Genomic DNA, 26,983 nt, shown 5'->3' on the forward strand with positions numbered 1-26,983 from the left:
AAAGAAGAAAGAAAGAGATCGATCGTCTCACTCACAACATATAATTAATATGACAGAGTCAAAGTGATCTTTTACCCTGAGCCAGCTTGCTTGTTACATGATTAATCCAGTGACTTCACAATCAGAATTCTGGCTAGCGACGTATGAAGTTAATGGAAAATAACTTTATCAAAATGGGCATCAAATTCAAATAGCAATAACCAGCTACGCTTAATTTCAAGATTTGACCCTGTAACCAAATTTACTTAAAAAGATTCATTCCACCCATAGAGTGCGCACGAAAAAACATTGCAATTACGCAAGTGTGCACCACCACACCAGTACCACTCCCACAAACCCGGCCAACACACCACAAAGCCAGCCCCCCCCCCCCCCCCCCCCCCGTCACAATTTACATGATCAGTAATGAATGAACATTAAGGAACAAATGCTCAACTACTATCAAGTTCCATAAAATTATTCAAAAGGTAAAATACTGTTTAGAACATTTGTTTTTTAAAAATAAACAGATTTGACCGACAGGTTTAGAGTAGAAAACTTATAAATTCAATTCAAAGAATCAGTTGATCGAAGAATCGGGTTTTCTTTTTTAACTATAGTTCAGCTTAACAATAATTGCTTATTTAACTAGTTTCGTGAAAGAGTTTTAAAATTTTTTAGTTATATTTTCCCCTAAAATAATCTTTACCAAACATGTACTAAATATCAAGCTACAAAAACTTATATATTTGAATTACTAAGCTTCTTATTATTAAGTTTTTTATCCTACATAAAATACAATTATTTAATGCTAATAAAAATTTACTTAATTCAATTTTTATTACATAATATTAAAAAATTATTTAAGTATTACTGATTTGATTATAATTAAATCATAATTAGACATGTGAAGTGCAAAGTAACAACTAGCAATCTATCGACGATTTCAATTTTTTTATAACAGTCTAAAATACTTGTAAAACTTCGGCCCGGGTTGTTTAAATAAATAAACGAAATAAACTTTCAACATATTGTGAGTCGTACGCTACTTTGAGCACATAATTAGAATTGTCAATAGGCATATGCTTTATACAAGACTTGACCTTTTCATCTATTTTCTCACGTGAATGTTTTGCATTTACTTTTAATTTATTTTTTTATAAATTTAGATTATATCTCACTTAATTAATGACGAAAAATAGATATATACATTGTTCACATGACACATTAGAATATCCATTCATGCTCAATAAGATCCCTACCATAGCGCGAAGTGCTGGGGTGAGATTACCTAACTAGGTCCCTCCATGCTTCATGCAATCATTTCAAGCAGACTAAATAAGTGATTGATGATTAAGACATTCCATAAGCAATGGCTACCTTGCGAGCATAAGACACCATTGGTTGCTGCTACTCTCGCCACTACTAGGGAATTAGACTAAAAGAAAATGGTCAACAGTTTTAAACCATCACACTGAAAACCAATTGTCTCAACAAAAGACATCCTATTTAGATCTCACTAATATGGTCGTTTTCAATTTAATATATCTACTCTATCACATGTACAATCTAATACCGCACTTCCTAAAATTTGTAAAAAGAAAAAAAAATGAGATGAAAAAAGAATAACAATGAACAAAATAGGGTTCTTCCCTGTGGAAGAATTAGAAAAAGTACAGGCTCATATTCCCTGCATCATGGCAACTACGGAAATTGTCATGAAATAAAACATAATAGGTACCTAAATTGAAAAACCAAATGACAAGAAAAATGTAATCTTAACAAAAATATAAGCCTCAGAACAAGTCTGCACGCCCAAAATTCCACCTCACTATTCAATTATTTGAAAAAAAATAATGTGACATTTTTCAAATCCAAGCCATCCATTACCAATGTATGGATACAAAATGTGTCCAGTCGTAACAGCCTTACCAGCTGACCAAATTCCTGAAATTGAAGATGCAAGATATATACATCATAGCTGATAGTTGCCAGCAAAAAATACCAGTACTTAGACACAAGTTGATTGTTGAATTTAAGACAAGGTTCTTCTATTGAAAGACTCCACTGTCATGTTGGCAGTGAAAGCAGGAATTGAATTCATCTTCCGAATGAATATCTCAACCTGGGAATGTATCAGTTACATAAAACAGAGCAGAAGAAACATTAATATGTAAAAACTACATGCATGATGGATGATAATTGTCATTCACTCATTACTCAGAACTCTTCTGTTTTTAAATCCATCTACAGCTATACTCAAACTCTCATACAGTCACACTCTCTTGGCTGAATGGATCTAATCAAATCTTTATGAACAATAGAAGAAATGTCAGAATTCAGAAGAGCTGTAAATTTTTCATACAAGATGTTATTTTTCTTCACAAAGGTAAAAGTAAAGAATCTGATTGTTTTTACAGAAAATCAACTTCTAGATCGTCCCTATAGTATTTTATTTTTGAATCATTAAATATGAAAAAGATATTTTCCGTTATTAATTCAAAATATTAAATGAATGGCTTTCAGCAAAACTTTTTTTTTTTTGTATAAACAGCCAAATTATTTAAAATGTGTTTTCCTTTCCTATAATTTGTAACAGAAGATGCAATATTTTCAGAAGAAAGAAAAAACATTTTTAGCTGAAAATATTTGCTGCCAAAAACATGTCTATAAGGAAGGTTTCACTGTTACAATCTAGAAGCAAGAAGACACTCCCAAGGCTTAAACAAAACCCTCACAATCATATCTATGCTCTTGGTCAGAGAAATAAGAGATCAGATCATAAGTATTTATTGAAAAATATTACAATATTATAACTTTCTTACCTGACGAGAAACCTCAGGCTGAGATGTATAATGATTTGCCTGTTGTCATGAAAAAAAGAATGAAAATGGAAAATTTCAGCATCTATTCATGCCATCATTTGTGAAAAGCTGAAACAACCTCAAAACATATTTCCTGAACCACCATTTACCCCAACTGAATTATAGTGGTATACAATTTAATAAAGTAAAATCACCATTTCTCATTACTAAATTCAACATCTTACCAAAATGTTAGTATTCCCTGATTCATATTCAAATTCAAGCTTTTCGTCATCACTTTGTGCATAAATGGATTGCAAGGTAAATCGTGTCACCGGGATTCCATTAGAACGCTGGTGTTCATCCATCACAATCTGCCAATATAGTTATCAACAGCCACAGACGGGTTTTTTAAGTGTAGCAGAAAGATAAATAGAATCAACATTCAATTGTCAGCTTTTTCCAGTTTGGAAATAACTTAATTAGAAAATGCTTGATATACAATGTTCTTTGACAGAGAAAAAAACAGACCCCTGTATGTTGAACCATTGGTTAGCATTTCAAATTACAGAAAGGATTTTACGTGAGGTTGTGTTTCCCCCGACAGAAGCATGCTACAGTATTACTTGAAAACATAGTGATTGAAATCAAATATGCATTGAGGTTTCCCATACCAAATTACATCTCTACCAGGATGCTACAATATTTTTAAAACAGAAGTGTGTGGTCCATCCAAAAATGAAATAAAAGCAACACCATTTGGTACAAAACACTTTCAATTTACACAAAAAGATTGTAGTAAATCTAGATCAGTATATACAATTACCAACCTTGTAACCAAAAAGCTCACAGCATGCCCTCCGGAAGACTGAAATTCTGTCTGCAAACACAGTCTTGTATCTGTTGATATTTCAGTGTTTCAGTTATTCTGGAATCTCTTCATGACAACATATAATTTACCAAAGATAACAAATTATACACTCACCTTTCTTCTCGCTTCTCAAGTGTTGCGATTTGCTCTTTTAATTGCAACATCTTATCCGATATGTAGCTATCTACCAGCTTTCCAGCTTCGCCTAAAGAGTTAGAAGTGATCAGGAAAACCCATACATCTGATAACATTATTATCCAATGGTTAATAAGATGGTACTGGAAACTTTTGACCATCCTTAAGGCCCTGAACACATGCCTTTCATCTTTTGGAAAAATTCTCATTACCATTGATGTGTCTTGAAAGGACAGAAGTCAGCCTAATATCATAAAAAGGAATGCATATTTCATTTCTATATTTAGTTTTTCTTCAAATTTTTTGTCTTTTTTTTTAGCAATTTTCAGAGAGGCCCTATTGGCATACCTCTTGTATACTTAAGATTAATTTCCTTGGAAGTTTTTAAAAGCTCTAATTCAAATCAAGCAATCTAAACTTCTTTCACAGATACTAGACAAAGCCATAGGCTGCAATGCTGTGTTTATATGGCAGAATTTTGGCCTTCTGCCATGTTCCGTTATCCACCATTGATAACACTGCCACTACTTCACTGGAGGAACAAAAAAAAATTCTACCTTGTGAATTTTTTTACAAAGGATTCTAGACACTACTATTCTCTTCCATTCAGTAACTAACATACCCCAATGCCAGAAGGCTCCTCGCTATGCCAAGGTACAGGGGAGGATCATTATGTGCAACCTTATTCTAGCTTATGCAAAGAGACTATTTCTAGATTTGAATCCATGACCGATCGGTCACAAAGACAACTTTTTCGCTGCGCCAGGGCCCCCCTCCATTCAGTATTTATACTAATACTACAAATTGAAGAACCATTTTCAAAAGCCTCAAGCCATTCTCCTCCGCCAATCCCTCTTGCCTTTATTACCAACTCTTTTTGAAACATAACATTTACACCCTTACATCCACTGTAACTAACAAGGTTTCATACCTGATTGACTCTTCAATTCTTCAACAGCTTTTAATTTCTCTTTCGTTTTTTGAAGCTCAGTTTGCAGTGCCTCTATGGTTTGTTTGGCCTCATTATCGACAGTAAGTGTATTCACCATCCGCAGAACTTTTGTATTAGCAGCGGAAAAATCACCATGACCCAACTATAGAAGGAAAAACAGCATGTAGATAGTCAAACTGTTAAATGAAAACCAAAATCTGGACACCTTGGGTAAGCAACAGTAACACATGACATACATAAGAAATGAAGAGGACATAATATTAAAAACATGAGTTTTCTATTATGTAATAGTGCACTACTGTGCTTTATGAGAGCACCAAACCACCAACCTTTGCCTCTAATAATGAAATCTCTGACCGGAGCCGGTCACTCTCCCTCTCCAGTGACTTCACTCTTCTTGCTTCACCATGCAACTTTTCATTAAGTAACTTCATTTCATCTAATTGACGATTATTAACCATTCTTTGCTCATGCAAGGTACTTTCTAAATCTTTAATGCAATCATCTTTCTTCATAAGAGATGATTCAGGCTCCTGCATGAATTAAAAAAAAACAAGCATAAAAATGTTAAGAGATCACATAAGTAGTTATATGATAACAAAATTGAGGGAAGTGCAACTGCAACCTGAACAGGATTTGCATTTTTCGATGCATCCAGAGCTTCATCATTCTTCAAATTGGCCACATTTCTTAATTTATTCCTTTCCTCAGTGACAACAGCAAGCTGTAAGACAATTAATATGTAATTTAAAGAACATAACCAAAAAAATGGCAAACAAATGATTACAGATTTCAGACTCAGCTATCCACAGTAACTACACTGTTATGCAGCAGTTAATTAAAGCTATAATGAATATATCGCACAGAATTTTAGTCGGTTGTAGCCCCAATAAAAACCAGTTTCTTCAAAATACACCACATTGCTTCAATGCAGCAAAATGGGTAAAATGCAGCAATAAAAAAATAGCACTCTCGAGTAATATCTTAAAACTCTGGAATACTGTTAGATAGCTGCTAGCTGTCAATTTGTAAGTAATTAGTAATTACTAATTACAGAGTTAGCTTGTTAGTTAATTGTTGATGTTTGTTAGTTTGTTGGGCTGAGAGAGAAAAGAATTAAGGCAGATTGCCTATAAATAAGAGGAGAGGTGGAAAGAGAGGAGTATCTTGTCATTTGTGAGAGAATTGAAGCCTTAGGGCATTGGGGAGGTGCAGGCTCTTTAAGTTCTGCTAGTTCTTTAAGTTCTGCTAGTTAGGCAGTTTTCTTCCTATAATTCTGATCCAGTTTCTATTAAATACTAAAAATTACAAAATAAATAGATAAAACCATTCCTTTAAGTTCAATGTCCAAAAGCATAAAAAATTACAGAACTGGAGAATTGTAGAATTTGATACTTACTATCCCAGCTTTATACAATCAAGACAAAAGCCTTCAAATCATAAACTGATATTTACATTATTCATTTCATAGGCATGTTTTGCTTACAAATCTCCAAAAGCTGTGTTTACATCAAATATCCCTAATAATACTACTGAAGATGTCTTCACAAGCATTCAGTATATGTTGCAAGTTGCAACTGAAGCAAGAAGCTAAAAGACCAAGGCTGCAGGAAACCTCACATCAGTGTTTAATATGTAGCACTTAGGACGTTTGTGATTCATAGATTTGTTGGTGTGAGTTGCAATTAAAAGCAAGTTATATGTATCTTGTTATATTCTGAGTTGAGAAAGATCAATAGAGAGGGAATTGATAAGATTTTGAGCAGCCATGGAGTCTTTCTGTGGAACTGTGACAAAATTCCTTTCTGGGATCTGGGTATGACATTTAAATCATTTCCAGATATACCATAAATTTGCCTACCGTCAAACTCCTTACTATTGTTAAGTATTGCTTCATCTTTCCTATAAATGCAAGTTGTACACTAACTAGCCTGGTATCAAGAATAGCAGATAATAAATCCAAGAATTGCAAAAATGGCAATGGAAGTGAAGCATGAAAAGAATAAGTCCAATGTTCAGCAATTATGAAAGTACCATAACAACAACACTGACCATTAATTCAATTCGTTTAATTTCTGATTTTAATACTTCTGCTTTATCTTTAGCCAATGCAGCCTCGGCTTCAGCATTTTGTTTACCAATTTCAGCAGCATCCAGAGCCACCTCCATTTGCTTCAAGCGAGCAGTGATCTCACCCTCCTTCTGTGTGCTATAAATGACTTCTCTGCATTGATAGTAGATATCAAGATCAAAAGACAATAGGTGCCTACTCAAATGTAAAGCAGCTAGCAATATCTCTTTTTGCTACACCAGGAAAAAAAAGTGCTGCAAAGCAATCTAAATATGAAGAGATCCTAGGTCTTACAGACTTACACATCCAGTACATTGTGAGTCATTTGCATACTGAAATATGCCATAACAGATATTGATATTATCATGCATATAGATGAATACACAAGGCTTCGCACCTCAGCATTTTCAATCAAAGTAGGGAATCAAATGCCCAAAAAAAGAGAAAGTAGTGCCACAGAAAATATTGTAGATAGAAAAAACTTAACTAGGAGGCTAATAGTACATCATCTAAAAAATTTCATGGCCTCAAGGTGCTTATAGACAAAAGGATTAAATAAGAGCAGTCTCAATCCAAAATAAAATATAAAGAATATTCTAGAATTATTTGTCTTGACAATGACTCTAAAAGCTTGTATCTATTAGTATAACCACACAAACAAAACTGTAGCTACTGACGTACTTCTGTAAAGCTGCAAATTTAACAGGCAGGTCCTCAAAACATGAGACACCAGGTATGTCTGTAATCATCACTCTCCATGATGATATTTGATCCTCTAACTTTTTCATGTTTAACTGGATATCGTGTAATTTGGATAGCTCTGATTCTGCCCTTTCCCTGTGGCTCTTTTCCTCCAATAATTTCTCCTTCAAAAGCTCAACGTTCTCATGACTTGATCTTAGTTTTCTGGCTTCCCTTACTACAGATTCCTAAAATGTCAATTGAAACAGGATACATTATTCAGATTACTACAATGAACAAATTCACAGTGAAAACTGATCTGGTAATTTCCTAGCGCACAAGAAAGGCAAAAAAAATATATTAATCAGGTATTATAATTTGAAATTAAAAACTTTAAGAATTAAACCCAAAAAAAAAATTGAAAGACACCAAGCACAGGATAAGCCGTTTTCCTAGACAGAAGTACAGTAGAAAAAATATACAATAAATCAAAATATTTCAAAAGCACAAAAAATAATCCATGTCACACACACATTAAAACGAACTCAATCACACTTCAAAAACTTGTGTATCAAAATAATGATTTGGTTAACATATGCTTGCTGAAAATTAGAGTTAAAACTCATTAAAGCACCAGCAAAGGGAAGGCTACAGACGAGAATTTAGACAAAAGCATAACCTTAGGAAAATAAAATATTTTAATGAAGTTATAAAAACTACAAAATATATCTTCGTAGTATTTCTAAATATGGGGTGTCGGATTAAATAATATTTACTAAATTTTACATTAAAAAATGGACAATAAATAGCAAAGAAAAAACGCAAACATGAGACTTTTGCTACAAACCCATAAACATCACAGTATTTTTTTTTTAAAAAAAGGACTCAAATCAAGGGGCCAAGCCTACTCAATTTTTTCTCTATATATCCAGACCAATCAATAAAATAATGACACAGTTCCTCTTCATTTATGATTATGCCAGATGAGTAACTACCAAAATTAGTCCAGAGTCATATACATCAAGTCATCAATGTATGTGTCCTCGCATTACTATAATCCCAATAAAAAAGAGCCATCAAGATTCAAGATAAAAAAGAAAGCAAACTTACATAGTTCCGAAGCTCCTGTTGCAAATGCTTAACTAAAACATTACTCTCTGTAGAAGCAACTTCTTGAAACATTAAAGTAGATAGTTTTTTTTCAACTTCAATCTTCTGATGCAAACACTGGAAATAGGAATCATGATGCAATGCAATCATAAGTTAATAACCCTACTGGAAAAGGGAATACAGCAATGAAATGAAGCATGTAAAATACATTCCTCAACCAGAAAAAGATCTACATGAATTTCAGAGGCTTAACACCAAATCAAATTTCATATTGCAGAGTGAGTATAGCTTTGTTCACACATGATATTCTTAAAGGAACAATAAAAGCCAGCAAGCAGCTAATTAGAGACCCAAACCTCATCAAGTTGATCCTTAAGAAGTTTCAGTTGTTCTTTTAGCAGCTCTGCTTCTCTCTCAGCATTATTAGCTCTGCATTCCATTTGTTCAAGCTACAAGAAAAACAATACACAGCTCAAATAATAATGCATAGCTGTAAATAGCTTTTGAGTCTGAAAAACAAACATAGCCACTTACCTTTGCGGATATTCTAGAAATAGATAACTTTGAGTCGCTTTTCAGTTGTGAATGGTCATCACGAAGTCGCTTTTTTTCCCTCTCTATACTTTCGGAGAGATGGCCTAGTTTACCTTCGAAAGATGTTGCTTTTTCCTCTGCTGAAGCAGCATGAGACTCAGCTTTTTTGCGAAGGTCTGTCTCATTTTGGAGCTTAACCTAAATTCCAGTAGGAAGAAAGTTAAATCAGTGAAATAGAGTGCATGAACTGAATGAGTGGTTGACAAATAAAACAGACCTGGAGTTGAGTGTTTAATTGAATTTGTTTTCTTAATCGTTCTTGAGACTGGGTGACCTCCATCAAGAGTTGGTCTTGGAGAGCCTGTTCGCGGCCTTTTGCAGCTGCAAGTTCCTGTTGAGCATATAAGAATTGGTCCTGAAATTTCTTCCTCTCAGATTCTGTAACAAGTTGACGACGGTTAAAAGAAAGGCAGAAATGATGAGAATGAAAAGTGAGTTGGACTGACCAAGTTTGTGGAAATTAGGCTCCAATGTCTCAAATTTAGATTGATAATGACGAGCTTGATTTTCAGCTTTGCTTAAGGCATCAATAAAATCGGATTTGACCTGACGTGAAGAAAAATAAAATAGGTGTTGTTGAAAGCAATAGCATAGAAATGAAATGAAGAAGATGAGAAACAAACCATTTGGCGACATTGATATGTGCAAAGCATGTGCTCCGAAGGGGACGACTCCGGCGGATCCTCGTAGATGACCAGCTGTCCATCGCCATCGGCGCGGGGCCTCTTGGGTGGCGGTGGAGTTCTAACTATCATTCTTCCTTTCCCTTCCCTTCTCAAAATTCAATTCTATTTGAAATTGAAACCCCAAACTCACTCACAAGGCACAAATTTTATACACGAGGAAGCCAAGCCAACTGTTAAATTTTATCCAAATAAAACACGACAAGTTGGTGTCCTGGGGTAGTTGGTTATCACGTTAGTCTAACACACTGAAGGTCTCCAGTTCGAATCCGGGAGGAATAAAGTGCACATCTACACTGTCATAGAAGGTGATAATTATTCAATCATGACCTTTGTTGATATATTTAAAGAGATATTTTATAGATTCTGGTTGGTTACACCACTCAAGGATTATTTTCCCCCCTTAGTATTACTTCTATAAGACCGTTATACATCTCAACATGTAATTGTTTCTAATGAGTTCTTAAACAAACATTGTTTGTGAAACATCATTTAAAGTAAAGGAAACTTTGGTTGTTTAGCAGGAAGGAGTAAACTTCCAATGCTATGATAATTCTCACCATTCATGATAAGCATAGGAGGTGCACTTTTTGTCATTTTTAGAAACGTCTATTTTTCCACCCAGTAAAGTAAAGGAAAACATCATGTTGAATGAGTGAATGTTCTCTAAAAACAACCTGTTATTTGTTTTGTTATTGTGAAACAAATCCTTTAAATTTGAGGTGCTAGTTGAAGGTTTTCCAATTTGATTTTTCCTTGCATGCATTAGAGGTCAAATTTTGGTTTCTTAGGTTTCTATTGTGTTTGTATCCACTTGGCATACCATATTTGTGTTGTGCAAAATTCACATTCTTATATAGCATCTCCAATATCCCAAATACCTATAAAAAACGTATAAAAAATTAGACTTAGTTGTTAATTATTGCTAAAATATGATTGAAAAATAAAAATATGTGTAAATTTAATCACCAGAATTTGATACATTAATGTAATTATCGATGAATTTGTCATTACAATCATTATTGTTCTCCAATAATATATCTACTTCTTTTGTGGGAGGTAGAATTTTTGCATTCATTGTTACATTATTTATAACACCTTGTATTGTTTATTTTTCATTCCATTTGTCTAAATAATTTAGTATATAAACTATGTTGTAAAAATAATGATTTTAATATAAATAACGTTGTCATTTCCTTAGATTGGAGACACAGGGAAACACTACTCATTTCTTTAGATTTTTCTATTTGATCTCCTTGAGGTAAAAAATTATAACCTATTGTGTTAGATGAGTATTTTATAGTACTGATTAGTTATGGGTCGTGTGAAAAGGGTTAGAAACTAAGTATTAGGAATTATTGTGGTTTACTCAAAACCCTAGGTTTGCTAAAATTGAAGATTTTGTCTAATCTCTTGTTCTCTTATTTTAAATGCTTAGATCCTGTGAAAAATAAGGTGATTGATCTTTTCAAAAGTAGCGAAAGACATTGATTGCATTATTTAAGTGAGTAGTTAATCTACTTAGCGACATTTTTAAAGTTCCTTTAGGAGAAACAATTAAACTTCAATATATATATATATATATATATATATATATATATATATATATATATATATATATATAAGGATGAATGTTGAATTATTTGTTTATTTTATTTATTGTGAGTTTATGATTATATTTGTCGTCTGCGACAAGGAAAAGATAATGTAGCCTGTGAGTTAAATTTTCATAGTATAATTGTATTTGTTGTTTGTTACAACGAAAAGATAATGTAGCCTATGAGTCAATTTCTCATAGTATAATTATATTTGTCGTTTGCTACAATGAAGAGATAATGTAGCCTATGAGTCAATTAGTCATAGTATATTTATATGTTCCGCTCGCTGCAACGAAGAGATAATGCAGCCTACGAGCTAAATGTCGTAGTTATATAATTATCGTTCACCACAATGAAGAGATAATGTGGTTTATGTGCACTTAGTGGAGTGAAAGTTTGATTATAAAGTACATTGATTTCTAAAAGCAAGTGTACTTGATTTATTTATTTATTTATTTAATGTCATTTTAAAAATTCTTTGGAATGCAAAGACTCGTGCTATATTGTATTCTCCTTGTGACTTACCCCCTATTTTTATTTCATTTTCCCATATACACAATAGTGGAATAATTGACTTCCTAGGATTTGTTGATGTACCCAAAAATTTGATTATCTTTTGGCAGACCTCCATTGCGTCTGATAGATATTTTGTTTGTAACTCCAATATAATGCAGTTATAGAGACTAAAATAGTAATAGATTTAGAGAGAATCCCTTTATTTTGAAATTTAAATGATTCTCTCTTATAGATATGATGATGATGTACTTATGATGATTTTGAGACACTTGATGATTAGTATTTATAATCAATATTGTTATTAGTGGATATGTTAGACAATATGTTAAGGGTTTGTGTTACAACCGGAGACCTTGATTTTAAATGAATGGAATGAGATATATTTATATAGATTTGTCTAGATATATTATGTGTTCTTTTACAGGTTATTTGTATAAGGTAGACTTGTGAGACTAAGAAAGTCATAGTCTGTGGTGGGTCGTGACAATACATCTTTTTTTGTACTTCACAATTTCTTTAACATAAGCATTTATAAGACAAAATTAGAAATACCTATCATGTATAATTAGTTGTTTGTTATATTTTATGACATAAATTAGATATAATTTGATAAGACTCACCTATTGAAAACTCTTCATCTCGCACATTTGTATAATAATAATTGAATCATTTTAAATATTTTGTAATAAATGAAGTTCAATGTGAGAAGCAAATTCACTCTATAGTGTAAAAAACTCTATTACCTCTATTTGATAAAGATTAATGTAATTTAATTAGTAAACAAAATAACATGTTTATTTACACTATAAAACAAACAAAATAAAAGAAGTTAAAAAAGTATTCCAAATCTTATAGGATTACGTCAATTATCTTTTTGTTTTTCAAACTTGTATAAATTTCTTTTAGATCATCATTCTTAATCACATGATGTGTCACATTTGGATTGAGTATAAAATTTAAACATATTAGTATGAAAAATAAAATAATTAATATCAAATAAATTTTAAATATATTAAATAATACTAACGGAATAAAAGCTCAAAATCTTCTCCGGTCAATATCTTTGGAAATGATAAGAAATGAAAGTATACTTTGGGGTATACTTTGAATTTGAAACTTAATAAACTTTGTGTATTTAAAGAAAAACGTGGTTTGTCAAAGGAGGAAATGAGGAGATAAATAAAGCGTAAATAAAAAGCGAGTTGAAAGGGATACGAAGAAAAAAAAGAAATGAATATACTAAAAAAATGTAATATGCTTGATGGGCGTGGGACAGTTGGGGAAGTTGTAGGGGTTTCAGGGCACGCATTCTATCGCTGTTTCTCTCGAATCAACAAAACGCCACCGTTTCATTGATCTACTTCCTCCAAGGCCAGGCAAGCTTTCATCCATTTTGCTTTTCTTGAAATCGATCGATCCATCCACCTCTATTCCTAACTCTCCTTCGTTTATGTTAGGTCTCCAAGAATTGGTACCAATTCAAGCTGCAAATATACTTGAACTTCAACTTATCCCACATTCTCCACTCTCAATGGCTTCAACTCTCAAATCTGGCGGAATTCATACAGGTTTCTCTCTAATCTCGTGTTTCTCTTTCCCCTTTTTTGACGCAACCTCGCCAGAATCATTCTTTAATTGCTTACTCACCTTGGGTTGCTCTCTCTAATTGAATTCATAGCCAATTCGTGAGACTCTTCTTACCCATGCCATATGTCATGATCATGAGTAACTTTATCTGACTGGTCTGTTTGGCAAAATTTATCAACGTTGGAAGGTGTTTAATATATATTCCACATGAACTTTAAGTTATTCTCTACTTCATTACTTTGTCATGCTTTGTTTTTTAGGGGCAATCAATGATGATTTATACAAGGAATTGTGGCATGCATGTGCTGGTCCCCTTGTCACTCTCCCTCGTGAAGGGGAACGAGTCTATTACTTTCCACAAGGTCACATGGAACAGGTATTTTAGTTTAGTGTTTTAGAAATTACTCACCTGAACTTGGCAAGCAAAATGTGTTTGCATGCTTGGAAAAGTGTACATGATATGTTCGTGTTTATCCTTTTATAGGGATCAAAGTTGGTTTTAGTTCTTTAGCATTCCTGATCTAAGACATTTAATGGGCCTCCTTGCTTGTGGCTGCACCCTAAGAGTTGAGGCAGGTGATTTGGGACTTCCCAACACCCCTCCACGGATGCCTGCCTGAATAGGCAAGCCTACTAGAATAGGCAATTTACCAAGATGGCTTTCCAATTACTGTAATTGGCCTTTGCAATGTCAGTAACAAAAACCAGAATTGGTACAAAATTATTGCTTTATACCTAACATTAACCACTTTGGTCCAAGGCCAGTGTCAAAAATAGATTAACAATTTTGTATTTCCACTAAAAATTTGCAGAGTTAAATTGGAGTCTCCTTATACTGTTCTATAACCATATAAATACCAATACACCATGAATCAGTAATATCACCTAAATTGCCTAATTTGATTCCCTGAATTTTGAATGGCAATGCCTAAATTCACCATCCAACCTAGCCTGTATGAAATTGTACTAATAAAATTTATTACTCAAGTTTTTGGGTAGTTTATCTAAGAGTAAAAGAAGCAACTTGAAAATTTTCCTGAAATGAACTTGCAAAGGAGAGAGGCACACTTGAAAATTTACTCAATAATTTGCACCGTATGGGTGAGATTTGGTGGCTTTGTTGAACGAAAAGGGAGCAAGAATGAAAGGAAAGGAAGAAAAGAAAAGACGGTGGGGGAGTTCTGATGAGAGAAGAAAAAAAGAGGTCTTTGACCTTTGTTGGGAGAAACGGCTTGATATAAAGAAAACAACATTACCATTTTGCCACAAATAGGCTCTTTATCCCGATTTTTGGTTAGTGAAATGGTGCACCACACTTACAGTTCTCTTATGTTGCAGCAAATTAGCATCTTTGATGGGCTCATTTTAACTTTATTATATCAACATAATTTTGATCCATAAATTCCCCGCAATTTTTATTTCAATTATATGCTTTTTGTTGTACTTTAAAGTTTACGTTCTTCTTTTGTCTTAATGTTTTTTCTATTTTATAGCTTGAGGCATCTATGTATGAGGGATTAGAGCAGCAGATGCCTTCCTTCAACCTGCCTTCTAAAATATTATGTAAAGTGGTCAATGTTCATCTTCGAGTGAGTTCTGATTTTTCTCTAAATCTTACTGGATTCTCTTCTTTATGTCAATAACTTATGTGGAAATTTGTCTTGATTTACATCGATAATAATTAATTGTTAAATTTATCTTGGTTGTGTAGGCTGAACCTGAAACAGATGAAGTATATGCACAGATAACTTTGCTTCCTGAAGCAGATGTGAGTGTACTCTCGTTCTTTGTTTTACATGATTTATATATCTACTCTCGATTAGCCTCTCAAACCCTTTCCTAGTCATAACTGTTTTTTGCCCATTTGAATTCTCTTTTCCCTTGTTGTGTATGTCTTATTTTACCCTGCCTTGCTGGTTTAGCAAAGTGAGGTGACCAGCCCTGATGATCCTCTGCCTGAATCTCCGAGGGTCAAGATCCATTCATTTTGCAAGACACTTACTGCTTCTGACACAAGTACCCATGGGGGTTTCTCTGTTCTTCGAAGACATGCAGACGATTGTCTGCCTCCACTGGTTAGACTCTCTCCTCTTTTCAAAATGCTGATAGAGACACTGTATCGTCCTTTATTTTAGCTTTTCTTCACTTGTAATTCCCATATTTGTTCAGGATATGTCTCAGCAGCCACCATGGCAAGAATTGGTTGCAACTGATTTACATGGGAATGAATGGCATTTTAGGCATATTTTTCGAGGTTAGTAGCTTGGTTAATTTGCCTCTTTTCTCCTCTCTTTCAATCTGTGTTATCTCATGAACCTGTTATTGAGTGCAATAATTTTATTTCTAGTGTCTGCTTGAAGAAAAAAAAATTGTATTGATGAAGATTTAGTTGATCTATCAGCTGCAGTTCAATTTGGAGCACTACATATTTTTGCATATTAATATGCTGCACTAAAGATATAGGATGCTAATGTGGGACATTTTAACAAAATTGAATAAGTAAATATAATAAATTAGGAATCAATTCTTTAGATTGTTTCCTCTATTATTTGTCTAATTGATTCCATGATATATTGTAAATATACGCTGATAATATGAAGATATTATAATATTATCATTTAGAAAATAATCAACTGGCTGAACTAGTTTTATTCACACTGCTTACAGAAGATATGACATTTGTTTCTAAGTGAAACATTTTGAGACTATTATTCTGTAGCTTGTAGTGAATCTCTGCTTGGAAAAGGTTAGTTTCCTATTTATCATTTGATCACCTTTTTAGGGAATCCATTGGTGATCAACTACTTAACTTCTCAAAGTTTTCTTCCTAAGACAACAAAAATATTAATATGCTGCACTAAAGATATGGGATGTTAATGGGGACAGTTTAACAAAATTAAATAAGGAAATATAATAAATTAGGAAATGATTCTTTAGGTTGTTTCCTCAATTATTTGACTAATTGATTCCACGATATATTGTAAACATACTCTGATGATATGAAGATGTTCTAATATTATCATTTACAAAATAATCAACTGGCTGAACTAGTTTTATTCACACTGCTTACAGAAGATATGACAGCTGTTACCAAGTGAAACATTTTGTGACTATTATTCTGTAGCTTGTAGTGAATCTCTGCTTGGAAAAAGTTTAGTTTCCTATTTATCATTTGATCACTTTTTTTTGGGAATCCATTGGTGATTAACTACTTAAAACTTCTCAAAGTTTTCTTCCTGAGACAACAAAAATATTATTCATGTGTTTTAATCTTTTATGGTAGTTTAAGTATCCATTTAATTTATTTTTTTTGGATCAACAAATGTTAGTTTGTTAGTTTTTGTTAGAAATGTCAATGCAGGGATTCGAACCCACGACCTCTACCTCCCCCCTTCTCCCTTCACCCTTAAACTCCTCCTTCCCAACCATCAAGCCAACCTTATATCTCCAAGTATCCATTTTAATTTGTGACCAGATGCCCGTTAAATTTTCTGAGCTAAGGTGATCCTCATTAGTAGCTTCAGGTACTGGTTGCAAGCATTTGATTGTATTTTTTTTCCGGCAGTAACGGGTTCTATAAATAAATCCTTCTAAACTTTCTTAAATTTGTGAACTCTCACACACGAACAACTACTATTTTGTTGATCTGTATAGGATTAGATTTGATGTTTCTACTGTCAGTAAGTTGCTGAATGAGCAGAGTAATTTCCAGGGCAACCCAAGCGCCACTTACTTACCACTGGGTGGAGTGTCTTTGTCAGTTCCAAAAAATTAGCTGCTGGTGATGCCTTTATATTCTTAAGGCAAGTTGATTAACATCAGAAGCTACTATGCCTCCTCCATTCCCCTGGGGGCAGGAAATAGCACTTACTTTTTTTTCCCTCTGCTCTTGTTCCTTAATGTAGTTACTTGTTAGTGATTGTGGCTGGTTTGTGGTGCATGCTATATTCCAGGGGTGAAAATGGAGAGCTGCGAGTTGGGGTTAGGAGGGTCATGAGACAGCAAAGCAATGTGCCTTCTTCTGTTATATCTAGTCACAGTATGCATCTTGGTGTTCTGGCCACTGCATCTCATGCCATTGCCACTGGAACACTGTTTTCTGTGTTTTACAAGCCCAGGTCTTGCATTTAATGATATGAAGTTGTTGGTTTTAGTTATCTTTCCATTGAATATTCTTAGTTTGTGATGTTAGTGTTGCCATATTTTGTTGTTTATCCCTTTAACTTTACATTTTTTGTACTTGTACCTGCCTGTTTTCTGCAATTAATGAACTTTTTTTTTGGCTGAAATACTTCGATTTGGATGGCATTTGAGTTCTTCCTGCTTTTTTTTTTTTACTGGAGTTGAGACTTTCTGCTGAATTGTCAATATTTATCTTAGAACAAGCCGGTCAGAGTTTATTGTGAGTGTCAACAAGTATCTGGAAGTTCAGAGTCATAAACTCTCTGTTGGGATGAGATTCAAAATGCGATTTGAGGGTGATGAAATTCCCGAAAGAAGGTGCATGACCTGGCTAGCTTGTATTTGGTATTTGGATATTAGCAATTATGCTATCTGATAATTTTCCTCTCCCCCTGAATGCAGGTTCAGTGGCACAATTGTGGGTGTTGGAGATAATAAATCATCGTCGGTCTGGCCTGATTCTGAGTGGCGATCATTAAAGGTAGTTATACAAAATGTCTTGTGCGATTTTAAAGTTATTTTGCCTAGTATTGTTTCCTTCTCCCCTTAATATAACGTTATAACCCTGATATGTGTTTTGAACTTTGGTGGACTGTCCAATGAATGTCAGCTTGCAAATAAACATTTTGCTCCCACATTTTTTATCATGTAACCTTGGCTGATGTATGTTCTATTGTTTATATGGTTTAGTTATATGACTCTGACAGATTGAATTGAAATGAAGCTTTTTAGAGGCACTGTAAAGAATAGAGTTACTATAAAATTCATTTAGCTGCCAAAGAGTTGCTAGGGTTTTTTGATTAAAAAAATGAATGACAGGGCAGGCAATGTGCTCTGATGATACCCGATAGCTAGAAATTAAGAATTGTACAGCAGCTTTTGGTTCTGTAATTTTATGACCTATAATGATTTTTATTTCAGGTGCAATGGGATGAACCATCCTCAATTTTGCGTCCTGACAGAGTTTCATCATGGGAATTGGAGCCACTTGTGTCTACCACTCTTGCAAACTCGCAGCCAACCCAAAGAAACAAGAGGGCACGGCCTCTCATTCTACCTTCTACAATGCCCGATTCTTCTTTGCAAGGTGGGTTTGCTGGGTTGGTTGTGCAGAATTTCTTTGTCATTCTGCTGCCCATTCTGTTTTTCTACATAATCATCTTTCTTTGTGCACCAGGCATATGGAAATCATCAGTTGAATCTACCTCTTTCTCTTATTGTGACCCCCAACAAGGACGTGGCCTCTATCCATCACCAAAGTTCAATTCTTCTGCAACTAACTTTATTGGTTTTAGTGGGAATAGCTCTGTGGGATCTCCTTCCAACAAATCAATATATTGGTCTAATAGGATGGAAAATAACTTGGAATCTATTTCAGCTATAGCTCTTAAAGAAGCTGGAGAGAAGAGACAAGGCACTGGAAATGGCTGTAGACTCTTTGGGATTCAGCTACTTGAGAATTCTAATGCAGAAGGAAATCTACAAACAGTCACTTTGTCAGGAAGGGTGGGTGATGATAGGTCGGTTCCATCTTTAGATGCTGAGTCTGATCAACATTCTGAACCATCAAATGCCAACCGATCTGATATTCCTTCAGTTAGTTGCGATGCTGAAAAATCATGCCTGCAGTCTCCCCAGGAGTCACAAAGCAAGCAAATAAGGAGCTGTACAAAGGTAGTATTGATAAGGTGGTTTAGGGTTTTCTCTTCACTGTGCCTGCATAAAGCACTAAGGTTATTTATGATGTAATTTAATATTTTCATAGGTTCACATGCAAGGAATGGCTGTTGGGAGGGCTGTGGATTTAACACGATTTGATGGATATGAGGATCTTCTCAGGAAATTGGAAGATATGTTTAACATCAAGACTGAGCTCTGTGGGTCCCTAAAAAAATGGCAAGTTGTCTACACTGATAATGAAGATGATATGATGATGGTTGGAGACGATCCGTGGGAGTAAGTTCATTTATAACTTGTACATTTTCTTGGCTTGGACATTTTCATGTATGGTTTACAAGATTTATGTCGTTCTGATGGACTTAAAAAGAGTGGATAATTTGATTAACAGCATGTTTTTCATCTTGGATTGGGAAACACTGGGTGCTTAATTTTGTGTGCTTGTGACTTTATTGCAGTGAGTTCTGTAGTGTTGTGAGGAAAATTTTCATCTACACAGCAGAGGAGGTGAAGAAGCTTTCACCGAAAATAAGACTTCCAATGAATGAAAAAGTTAACCCAAGCAAGCAGGATTCAGAAGCAATAGTGAATCCTGAGGACCAGTCATCTAATATGGGGCCCAGCTGCTAGAAGTCGTATGAATTCCAGTTCCAGTATATCCTAGTTGTTATGAATGCAATAAATGTTGGTGTGGAGAGAGGCGATAATGAACTAAAGGTGGCCGGCCAATACTAATAGGAGCATGCATATCACTTCCACTTGTGTATTGTATTGTATTGTATTGTATTGTATTGTATTGTATTGTGCAGCTAGGCTGGCTGGCTGGCATGACGTCAGCAAGCAAGAATCGACGCAGAGGGTTGTTTTGAGATACTGCTGTTTGATCTTGCCTTGCCTTGAATGAAAGATATTGTGGGTTTTCTATTTCTTCTACGGCTCGGTTATCTTATCGCCGGGAGGGAGTGTAGTGGTCCTTGCTCATTCGGTTTTGAGTTGGCCGCAAGCACCAACATGTATGTCTTTACTTAATATCATGCCATGCATGATATGATCTTTTTTTTTTTGTTTTTTATGAGAGGGGTGGGTATTTTCTTTTGTAACTCACTCAATGTGATGCATGCCTTTTTGTACAGAAGTATTTATTATTATCTTCGAATGCTATTTATATGTACGAGGCATAACCCTCCGTTCTCCCGCTAACAGTCATGCAGAATTTGGTCTGGACTTTGGAGTGTTTAGTTTTTTTTATTGTAACTCATCATTACGCGGATAATGGAAAAGAAAATTATGACTTTTGTTTTTTTTAATCAGCAAAAGTAATATTGTATTATATATGAATCAGTACAAGTTTCACTGTGAAAATTACTGACAGTAAACCATATTTCTGACAGTAAACCTGGCCCACTGTTACAGACACTTATAAAAATATCCTTCCCTAATCACGAAAAGCCTCCTTCATATTACTGTACCATTGATGAAAAGGTGTAGCGAAACCTTTATCCAAGTTTTTTAGCCATGTCCAGCATAGGAAGATAGCATCCTCCAACAGCTTACTCGTATTCAAAGTTTCTTAAATTATTATATGATTGCACCTGAGACTCAGATTCGGCATTCCCGTGGAGCATTGTTTCCACGGAGTTGCAGCTGGGAGAGCTTCCGAGTGGGGTGAGGTTCTGGAACTTCAAGGAAATACGTGCTTTCGACACAATCTCATTCCTCTACCAGAGTCATCACCTCCGTCACCACGTGCCACCCCCTCTCGTAGAGGAAGTGGATTTGGTGTGTCTACATTCAATGAGCCAAGAGATGTGAGAGGACGTGGGAGGAGTTAAAGGGGTTAGAGAGGACGGGGGTTTGTACTTCATTTATGAACATTTTTGTTTTTCAATTAAGAATTTTGACAGGATTCGTTACAATATTTGACTGCAGTTTTAGCATGATATTCCTTCTCAGAAGCCTTTGACGATAGTGACAAATAAGATGGAAGCGATAATAGTGAACATGGCTTGTGGATGGGGAAGGTGGGTGCGATGCTGGTAGCTCTATTGTGCACCAAAGTGGGCGATAAAAGGGCTGAGCAAGTCTGTGGCAAAAGACATACTCTCCTCTTGCTTTGGTGCTTCTGCTTCTCTCTATCAAGCACCGCTGGCTGCATTCATGATTCTCAATCTCACTCCAGCTGACAATAGTGCTTCTCTCACTGTCTGATCCCAATCATTAACAACTATGTTAGGTTAGGTTAGTCTTCAATTCAACATCTTCCTTGTTTCTCTGTGTCATTTTGTACAGCACAACCGTTAAGTTAGATATTACAGTACAACTTATCATTTTATCTCCAATGGGATTTATAATGTTGAAAACTCCACCCACTTAATGTACCTACCAAACCAATACTGTTAGACCATCTCTCATGGCATTTTATTCTTTCATTTCAAGTTCTTAAGCATTGTATCATTGTAGAGAAAACTTGTTGGGATTCTTAAATTTAATGTGGTATTATAGAGTCCAACAAAATGAGTTCTCAGCAATTCTATCATAGTTGGACGATTGGAGATGTTCGTATTTAATTCACCGGCAACACAGCACACAACTACCACAGAATTACTCTAACAATGCGCACGCATGCATCATTCATCTTTGTACCAAATACCCAACGTACTCATTACTTCAGCTGTATATACATTTCTGCTAAATTATAAATAAATTATTACAATCATATACATATTTGCAAATACTATACCCATAAATTTACTTTCTAAAGGATACCTTCCTTAAAAGGACCAGAATCATGCAAGAGTTTTATAACTAGCTTCACCTGTAGAGCCAAAAAAGTCACGGTAAATAAACTATTTTACAACACGTGAATTGTGGAACATTCTTCAAACAGTGCCCAAATGGTTAGCTCGAATACTAAAATCACTCACATTCTGAAAGAAAAAAAATAAGGTTACGTCCTTTGTGGCTTATAACAATTGTGAAAATAAAAGGTACGTGAGAGCAACCACGAAAAAGGTGGCATGGAAGATACTCCACCAGGCTCTACATCTTCTATGAAAATCGAAAAATAGCATTTTTAGATTCTCTTCTTTTTTCAGCTAAGTGGAGGGTTGTTTTGGTGAACGCAATTATGAACAAAAAACAATCGTAAGTTTTAAAACTTGTATAAGGGTAACAAGAATCTACATTGGATATGACTCTAACAGTCTAACTACATTTTTTTTTTCTAGACCCTCACATACAACATTATCCCATCATCACGGCTTTAATGATTGAGGAGAAATCCTAATAGGAGAAATGCCAACTAAAAGTATTTTACAATCATATCATGTCATACGATTTTACTAGATAAATGTTTGTAATACTTAAACAAGAGTAAGTAAAGATGCAGATCAAAATATAAATCTTGGCTGCATTTCTTCAATAAGTTCAAAGGAATTACTTTAACTGACAATTCATCATACCTGAGCAGCTTCACGTATTAAAAAATCTTGTATAGCTTCTCTAAATTCTTCATCAATAAGGTAATGGCAGCTATAAGTTGTCACAGGAAGATATCCCCGCTGAATCTTGTGTTCACCCTGAGCTCCTGCCTCTACAGTTTTAAGATTGAGTTCAATAGCTGCTTCAATTGCCTGTGATGTCAAGACAAAATTGTAAATACATTATTTGTTTCCCTGATATATACCACATCTGAATTATGTACAAATGAGAGAAGTGATCAAGTATAGTTTTGGTTTTACTTCTCTTGATAAAAGAAAAAAAAGTTTATTGTAGTCCAAAAATGAAAAGGAGAACATATCCCGTTAAATAAAATCAAATAAGAAAAATAAAGAATTTTCTTGTTCCTGAAACTTCCATGAACACTATGAAGCCAAATAACAGAATAAAAGTGAAAAGGGGTGGAGGGGAGGGGGTTGATAAACAAAAAAATGGAGAAGGTGGAAAAATTAGAACTCAAACAATTTGAAAGAAGAGGAAAAGATCTCCTTTCAACCAAACAATAGGTGGAAGAGCGGCCAAACAAGAGGTTCAAGAGAAAGGAAAAGAACATTCTAAGCTGACACCCAGTGGGAACCAAAAGGAAGTCTATTCCATAAAAAGATGCAATGGAGGAAACATCTGATTAAAAACTACAGCATTATTCCCCAACCATAAAACCAAAACCTAGCAAAAAATGGAAATAATCATCTAACAATAATTGAGGGAAAAAAATAATGAGACACATGTACCTGGTAATAACACGCTTCAAAATGCAAACTTGGGTAGTAACTTCGTGGCTGACATCCCCATAGGCGCCCAAACAAGGTATCTCCTCCGATAAGATTTAGGGCTCCAGCAACTAGTTCATCCCCTTCTTCAGCCACCACAAGTAGCACATTATCTCCCATTTTTGCTCCCAGCTCATGAAAAAATTCCCTTGTCAGGTGAGGAGTGCCCCATCTGTCAGTAGACAAACAACAATACTAAATACTGACAGTTCAACCATTCCCATGTCATCAAACTTTTTTTTTTCAAATCAAAATTTGAAGGTTCCATTAGGGCAACATACTTGTTATCAGTTGTGTTCCTGTAAAAAGAGTAGAAGGAATCCCAGTGCCTAGCCTTCCGATACAAAAACATAACGTTTAAGATAGCAAGTAGAAAGAAACACAACCTAAATTTTTCCAGCTAAAGTACACCATTGTAATATCTTCAAGGATAAACAAAAGTACAATCATCACAAGGATATATTAAAGTGCAGACCAAAATTGAACTGCTGTCAAATGTGTAAAGAGTAAGAGCATTATAGTCTAGAGAGAATGCTCTGATGAACATATATTTCAAACCATTTTAACTACATGATAAAAAGGCACTAAAAGCTGTATGATTAAACCATTTTAAGTGAAGATTTGGATATTCCAGATAACATTTGCAATTTCCTGTTTTGGTGCTATGTGACGATGTCATTCAAATATTTAATTGTTTGACTAACAGAGTGTTTTTTGGGCATACTGTGAACTTTAGGGGATCATTTGCGTCAATCCGAACCCTAAGGACTATCTGCACATTGGTTAAAATTGGTGAGTATAAGCTGTAAGTTACCCTTAGTTTAGCATTAATTAACTTATGATGATGGTAAATATGCTACTATTATCTTAGAAAATCCCATCTTGTAGGAATAAGTTGAAGGCGATTTTAATATCCTTCCCAATGGAGAAGATCACTAATATCTGGTACAAATAAAACACATAATTATATATAATTTGCCACAAAGCATCCTCTGTAAATCTTCAAAAAGTATGCAGAGTGAATGGAACCCTTTTAAATACAGACATCCTGTAAAGTACCTTTATTTCATAACCCCGGAGGCGTTTCATAATCAAGTTCTGGGCTGAGATCTGCATACAAAGATCATATAATTTGAGGCTAAAACTATCCGGGCAACTGCATTGGTGTCACTTAAAATCTAGAATCATTTGGCCCATGGTGATCCAAAGAAAAGAAACCATTTTCCGCAGAACATTCTGATTATAATATATCACAGCCAGAATGAAAGAGAAAAGGCAATTATTGACGAATAGAAATAAAAACACACACTGAGGACAGTGCTATTGGATAGAACTCTAAGACCAGTTGATAAAATCTGCAGATATCAACCTTTTTGCGCTCTTGACGTATATTTTTTCTTTTACTTTGCTTCATGTCCATCAAGAAGTCATCAAAACTGCCAACATAAAACAGCAAAAGTCTAAAGCTATATGGTAATGGGAATGGGATGGGTAGCAGTAGCAGTCCATCCCCCAAAGTAGAATCTAATATCATGGATGACTCACTTTTTGTAGTTACGGTTTTTCCAGTGGTACTGCATTCCAATCCTGGGGAGGAAGCCTTTCTCAGTGAGCTTGTGCCACTCATTTTCAGAGGGAAAAGTAACATGTAATGATGAAAGCTGGGACTGCGAATGCGAATGCCAAGAGATACTTAGCAAATGCATTTAGTTTAACAATTTAACAATAGAACAGAACAAGCATAGGTTACGTGTATTACGGTGAGAGCGAGTTCCTTCATTGCGGAGACAATAATGTCGAAAACTTGATGTTTGAAGGAGGTGTTACGAAGTAAGATCCTTGGACCAGTTACAGGTGTGAAGGGGACACAAGATTGTAACTTGGGGTAATAATTGTAGCCATAAGAATGGTAAGCATTAGCCCAAGAATGATCAAAAACAAATTCGCCGTAGGAGTGGGTTTTAAGATAGAGTGGGACAACGGCTACAACGTTGTTGTTGCTGTTGTTGTTGGCTTTGGCAACGATGTGGTGTGGGATCCAACCAGTTTCCCTGACAGCGGAAGCAGAGTGCTCTAAGGTCGACAAAAAGGCATGCGAAAGGAATGGATTGAAGTTGTCAGGGCCAGTCGCATCCAAAGCACAAGCGTCCCATTCGCTCGATGCAACATCTGAGATCGAAGAAACAACCGACACGCTTATCACTTTACTATCAGCAAGAGTGAACGTGAATTGCTGCTGAAGGGAGTTCCTTGTTCTATTCCCAAATCCCCAATCACCAAACAGAGCATTAACGCTGAATCTGGTTGGAGTTGGAGTGGGTGGTTTTCGAGTGCACCACCTCACTCTCACAGTAACACTAACACTAACCGCTGCCATTCCAACTTCTCCGGAACACCACATCCACTCGCTCTCTCTCCCCACAAATACAATACATGGGAGGATAATATGTATTTATTCTTTTAAGAATAAACTTTTTAGTCTTTGGGCATTTATGATAAACGCGCTTGTTAACTTAAGTGATGATGTGATATTTTTTTTATATTAGGTTAAAAATCATTAAAAAAAAATGGTGGGTTAAGCTTTTATATTGGTGTCAAACATTTTCTGGTTAAAAATCTAAAAAAATTGCTTCTTCCTAATTCTCAAATCTGAAATAACGAAAATCATAAACAATTACCAAATCGATGACAAATTGAAAATAAAATTTTCAAATGAGCAACCCTTTCTCCTTTTTTCTTGGCCACAATCATCAAATTAAGAAAAAAAAATATAAACAAAAATCCCCACATCAACACCAAACCCTAAACAAAGCCCCTAAATCAACAACCCTAAACAAAATCGCCAAAGTCGGTGAAGGCAAGGTGCACGTGGAAGATACTATAGCATGCAAAGGAGTCACTAGAGATTCTCCTTGATCACTATTGTCCACACAAGTAGAGAAGACAAGGGGGATCTCGCCATTAAAGAGAAATGAAGATTGAAACAAACTTGATGTGGTTCGTTGACACTCCCGTCTATGATGAAGACTTCGACACGCGCGACATGACAACGTATTATCTTAAAAAACTTCCTTGAGCCCTACACGTCGATTCATTATTTTCCCAGTCCAAAGTTTGTGCTCAGGATTTTTCAATTACGAAGGGTCTAAAAGGTTTTATCTTGATCAACGACACCTGTTCAATAGTGAATTCTAACCATGAAAATCGCAAAGGTTTTCATATATCTAACCAGAAACAATTTAGTGTTTAATAAAGGTGCGGAAAAAACAAAAGGC

The 26,983-nt window shown here is 34.9% G+C and overlaps 3 protein-coding genes across 6 annotated transcripts; 1 reads left to right on the top strand and 2 right to left on the bottom strand.

The window, feature by feature from the left end:
* Positions 1–1,738: 1,738 nt before the first annotated feature.
* Positions 1,739–10,239, bottom strand: LOC114420285 (mitotic spindle checkpoint protein MAD1-like). Of its 4 annotated transcripts, none has more exons than XM_028386217.1 (16): positions 9,821–10,239; positions 9,644–9,743; positions 9,415–9,575; positions 9,138–9,335; positions 8,960–9,052; positions 8,604–8,720; positions 7,494–7,741; positions 6,794–6,965; positions 5,367–5,465; positions 5,071–5,274; positions 4,721–4,883; positions 3,769–3,859; positions 3,614–3,683; positions 3,029–3,157; positions 2,805–2,843; positions 1,739–1,926 (listed from the first exon to the last, which is right to left on the bottom strand). In XM_028386217.1, exons 1-16 carry the CDS (start codon positions 9,950–9,952, stop codon positions 1,819–1,821), a joined length of 2,124 nt encoding a protein of 707 aa, XP_028242018.1. In that variant the 5' UTR covers positions 9,953–10,239; the 3' UTR covers positions 1,739–1,818. The 4 variants fall into 4 exon arrangements, with proteins under 4 accessions (XP_028242018.1, XP_028242021.1, XP_028242020.1 ...); XM_028386218.1 differs by having other exon boundaries at positions 1,801–2,104; positions 9,821–10,227; XM_028386220.1 differs by lacking the exon at positions 9,821–10,239 and having other exon boundaries at positions 9,415–9,528.
* Positions 10,240–13,211: 2,972 nt separating this feature from the next.
* LOC114420287 (auxin response factor 1-like) lies at positions 13,212–20,664 on the top strand. The gene is made up of 15 exons (XM_028386222.1): positions 13,212–13,370; positions 13,452–13,562; positions 13,842–13,957; positions 15,075–15,170; positions 15,293–15,349; positions 15,504–15,656; positions 15,751–15,835; positions 17,294–17,384; positions 17,535–17,699; positions 17,962–18,081; positions 18,166–18,244; positions 18,685–18,850; positions 18,941–19,437; positions 19,529–19,719; positions 19,899–20,664. The coding sequence occupies exons 2-15, from the start codon at positions 13,526–13,528 to the stop codon at positions 20,068–20,070; spliced, it is 2,025 nt and encodes a 674-aa protein (XP_028242023.1). The 5' UTR covers positions 13,212–13,370; positions 13,452–13,525; the 3' UTR covers positions 20,071–20,664.
* A 1,377-nt stretch (positions 20,665–22,041) lies between these two features.
* On the bottom strand, positions 22,042–26,167 carry LOC114420289. Its single transcript, XM_028386223.1, has 8 exons — positions 25,468–26,167; positions 25,254–25,375; positions 25,078–25,144; positions 24,768–24,818; positions 23,990–24,042; positions 23,670–23,880; positions 22,902–23,072; positions 22,042–22,255 (listed from the first exon to the last, which is right to left on the bottom strand). The coding sequence occupies exons 1-8, from the start codon at positions 26,107–26,109 to the stop codon at positions 22,196–22,198; spliced, it is 1,377 nt and encodes a 458-aa protein (XP_028242024.1). The 5' UTR covers positions 26,110–26,167; the 3' UTR covers positions 22,042–22,195.
* Between the last annotated feature and the right edge of the window lie 816 nt (positions 26,168–26,983).

Source organism: Glycine soja, chromosome 7 (genome assembly GCF_004193775.1).
Source record: "Glycine soja cultivar W05 chromosome 7, ASM419377v2, whole genome shotgun sequence".
NCBI classification, from domain to species: domain Eukaryota; kingdom Viridiplantae; phylum Streptophyta; class Magnoliopsida; order Fabales; family Fabaceae; genus Glycine; species Glycine soja.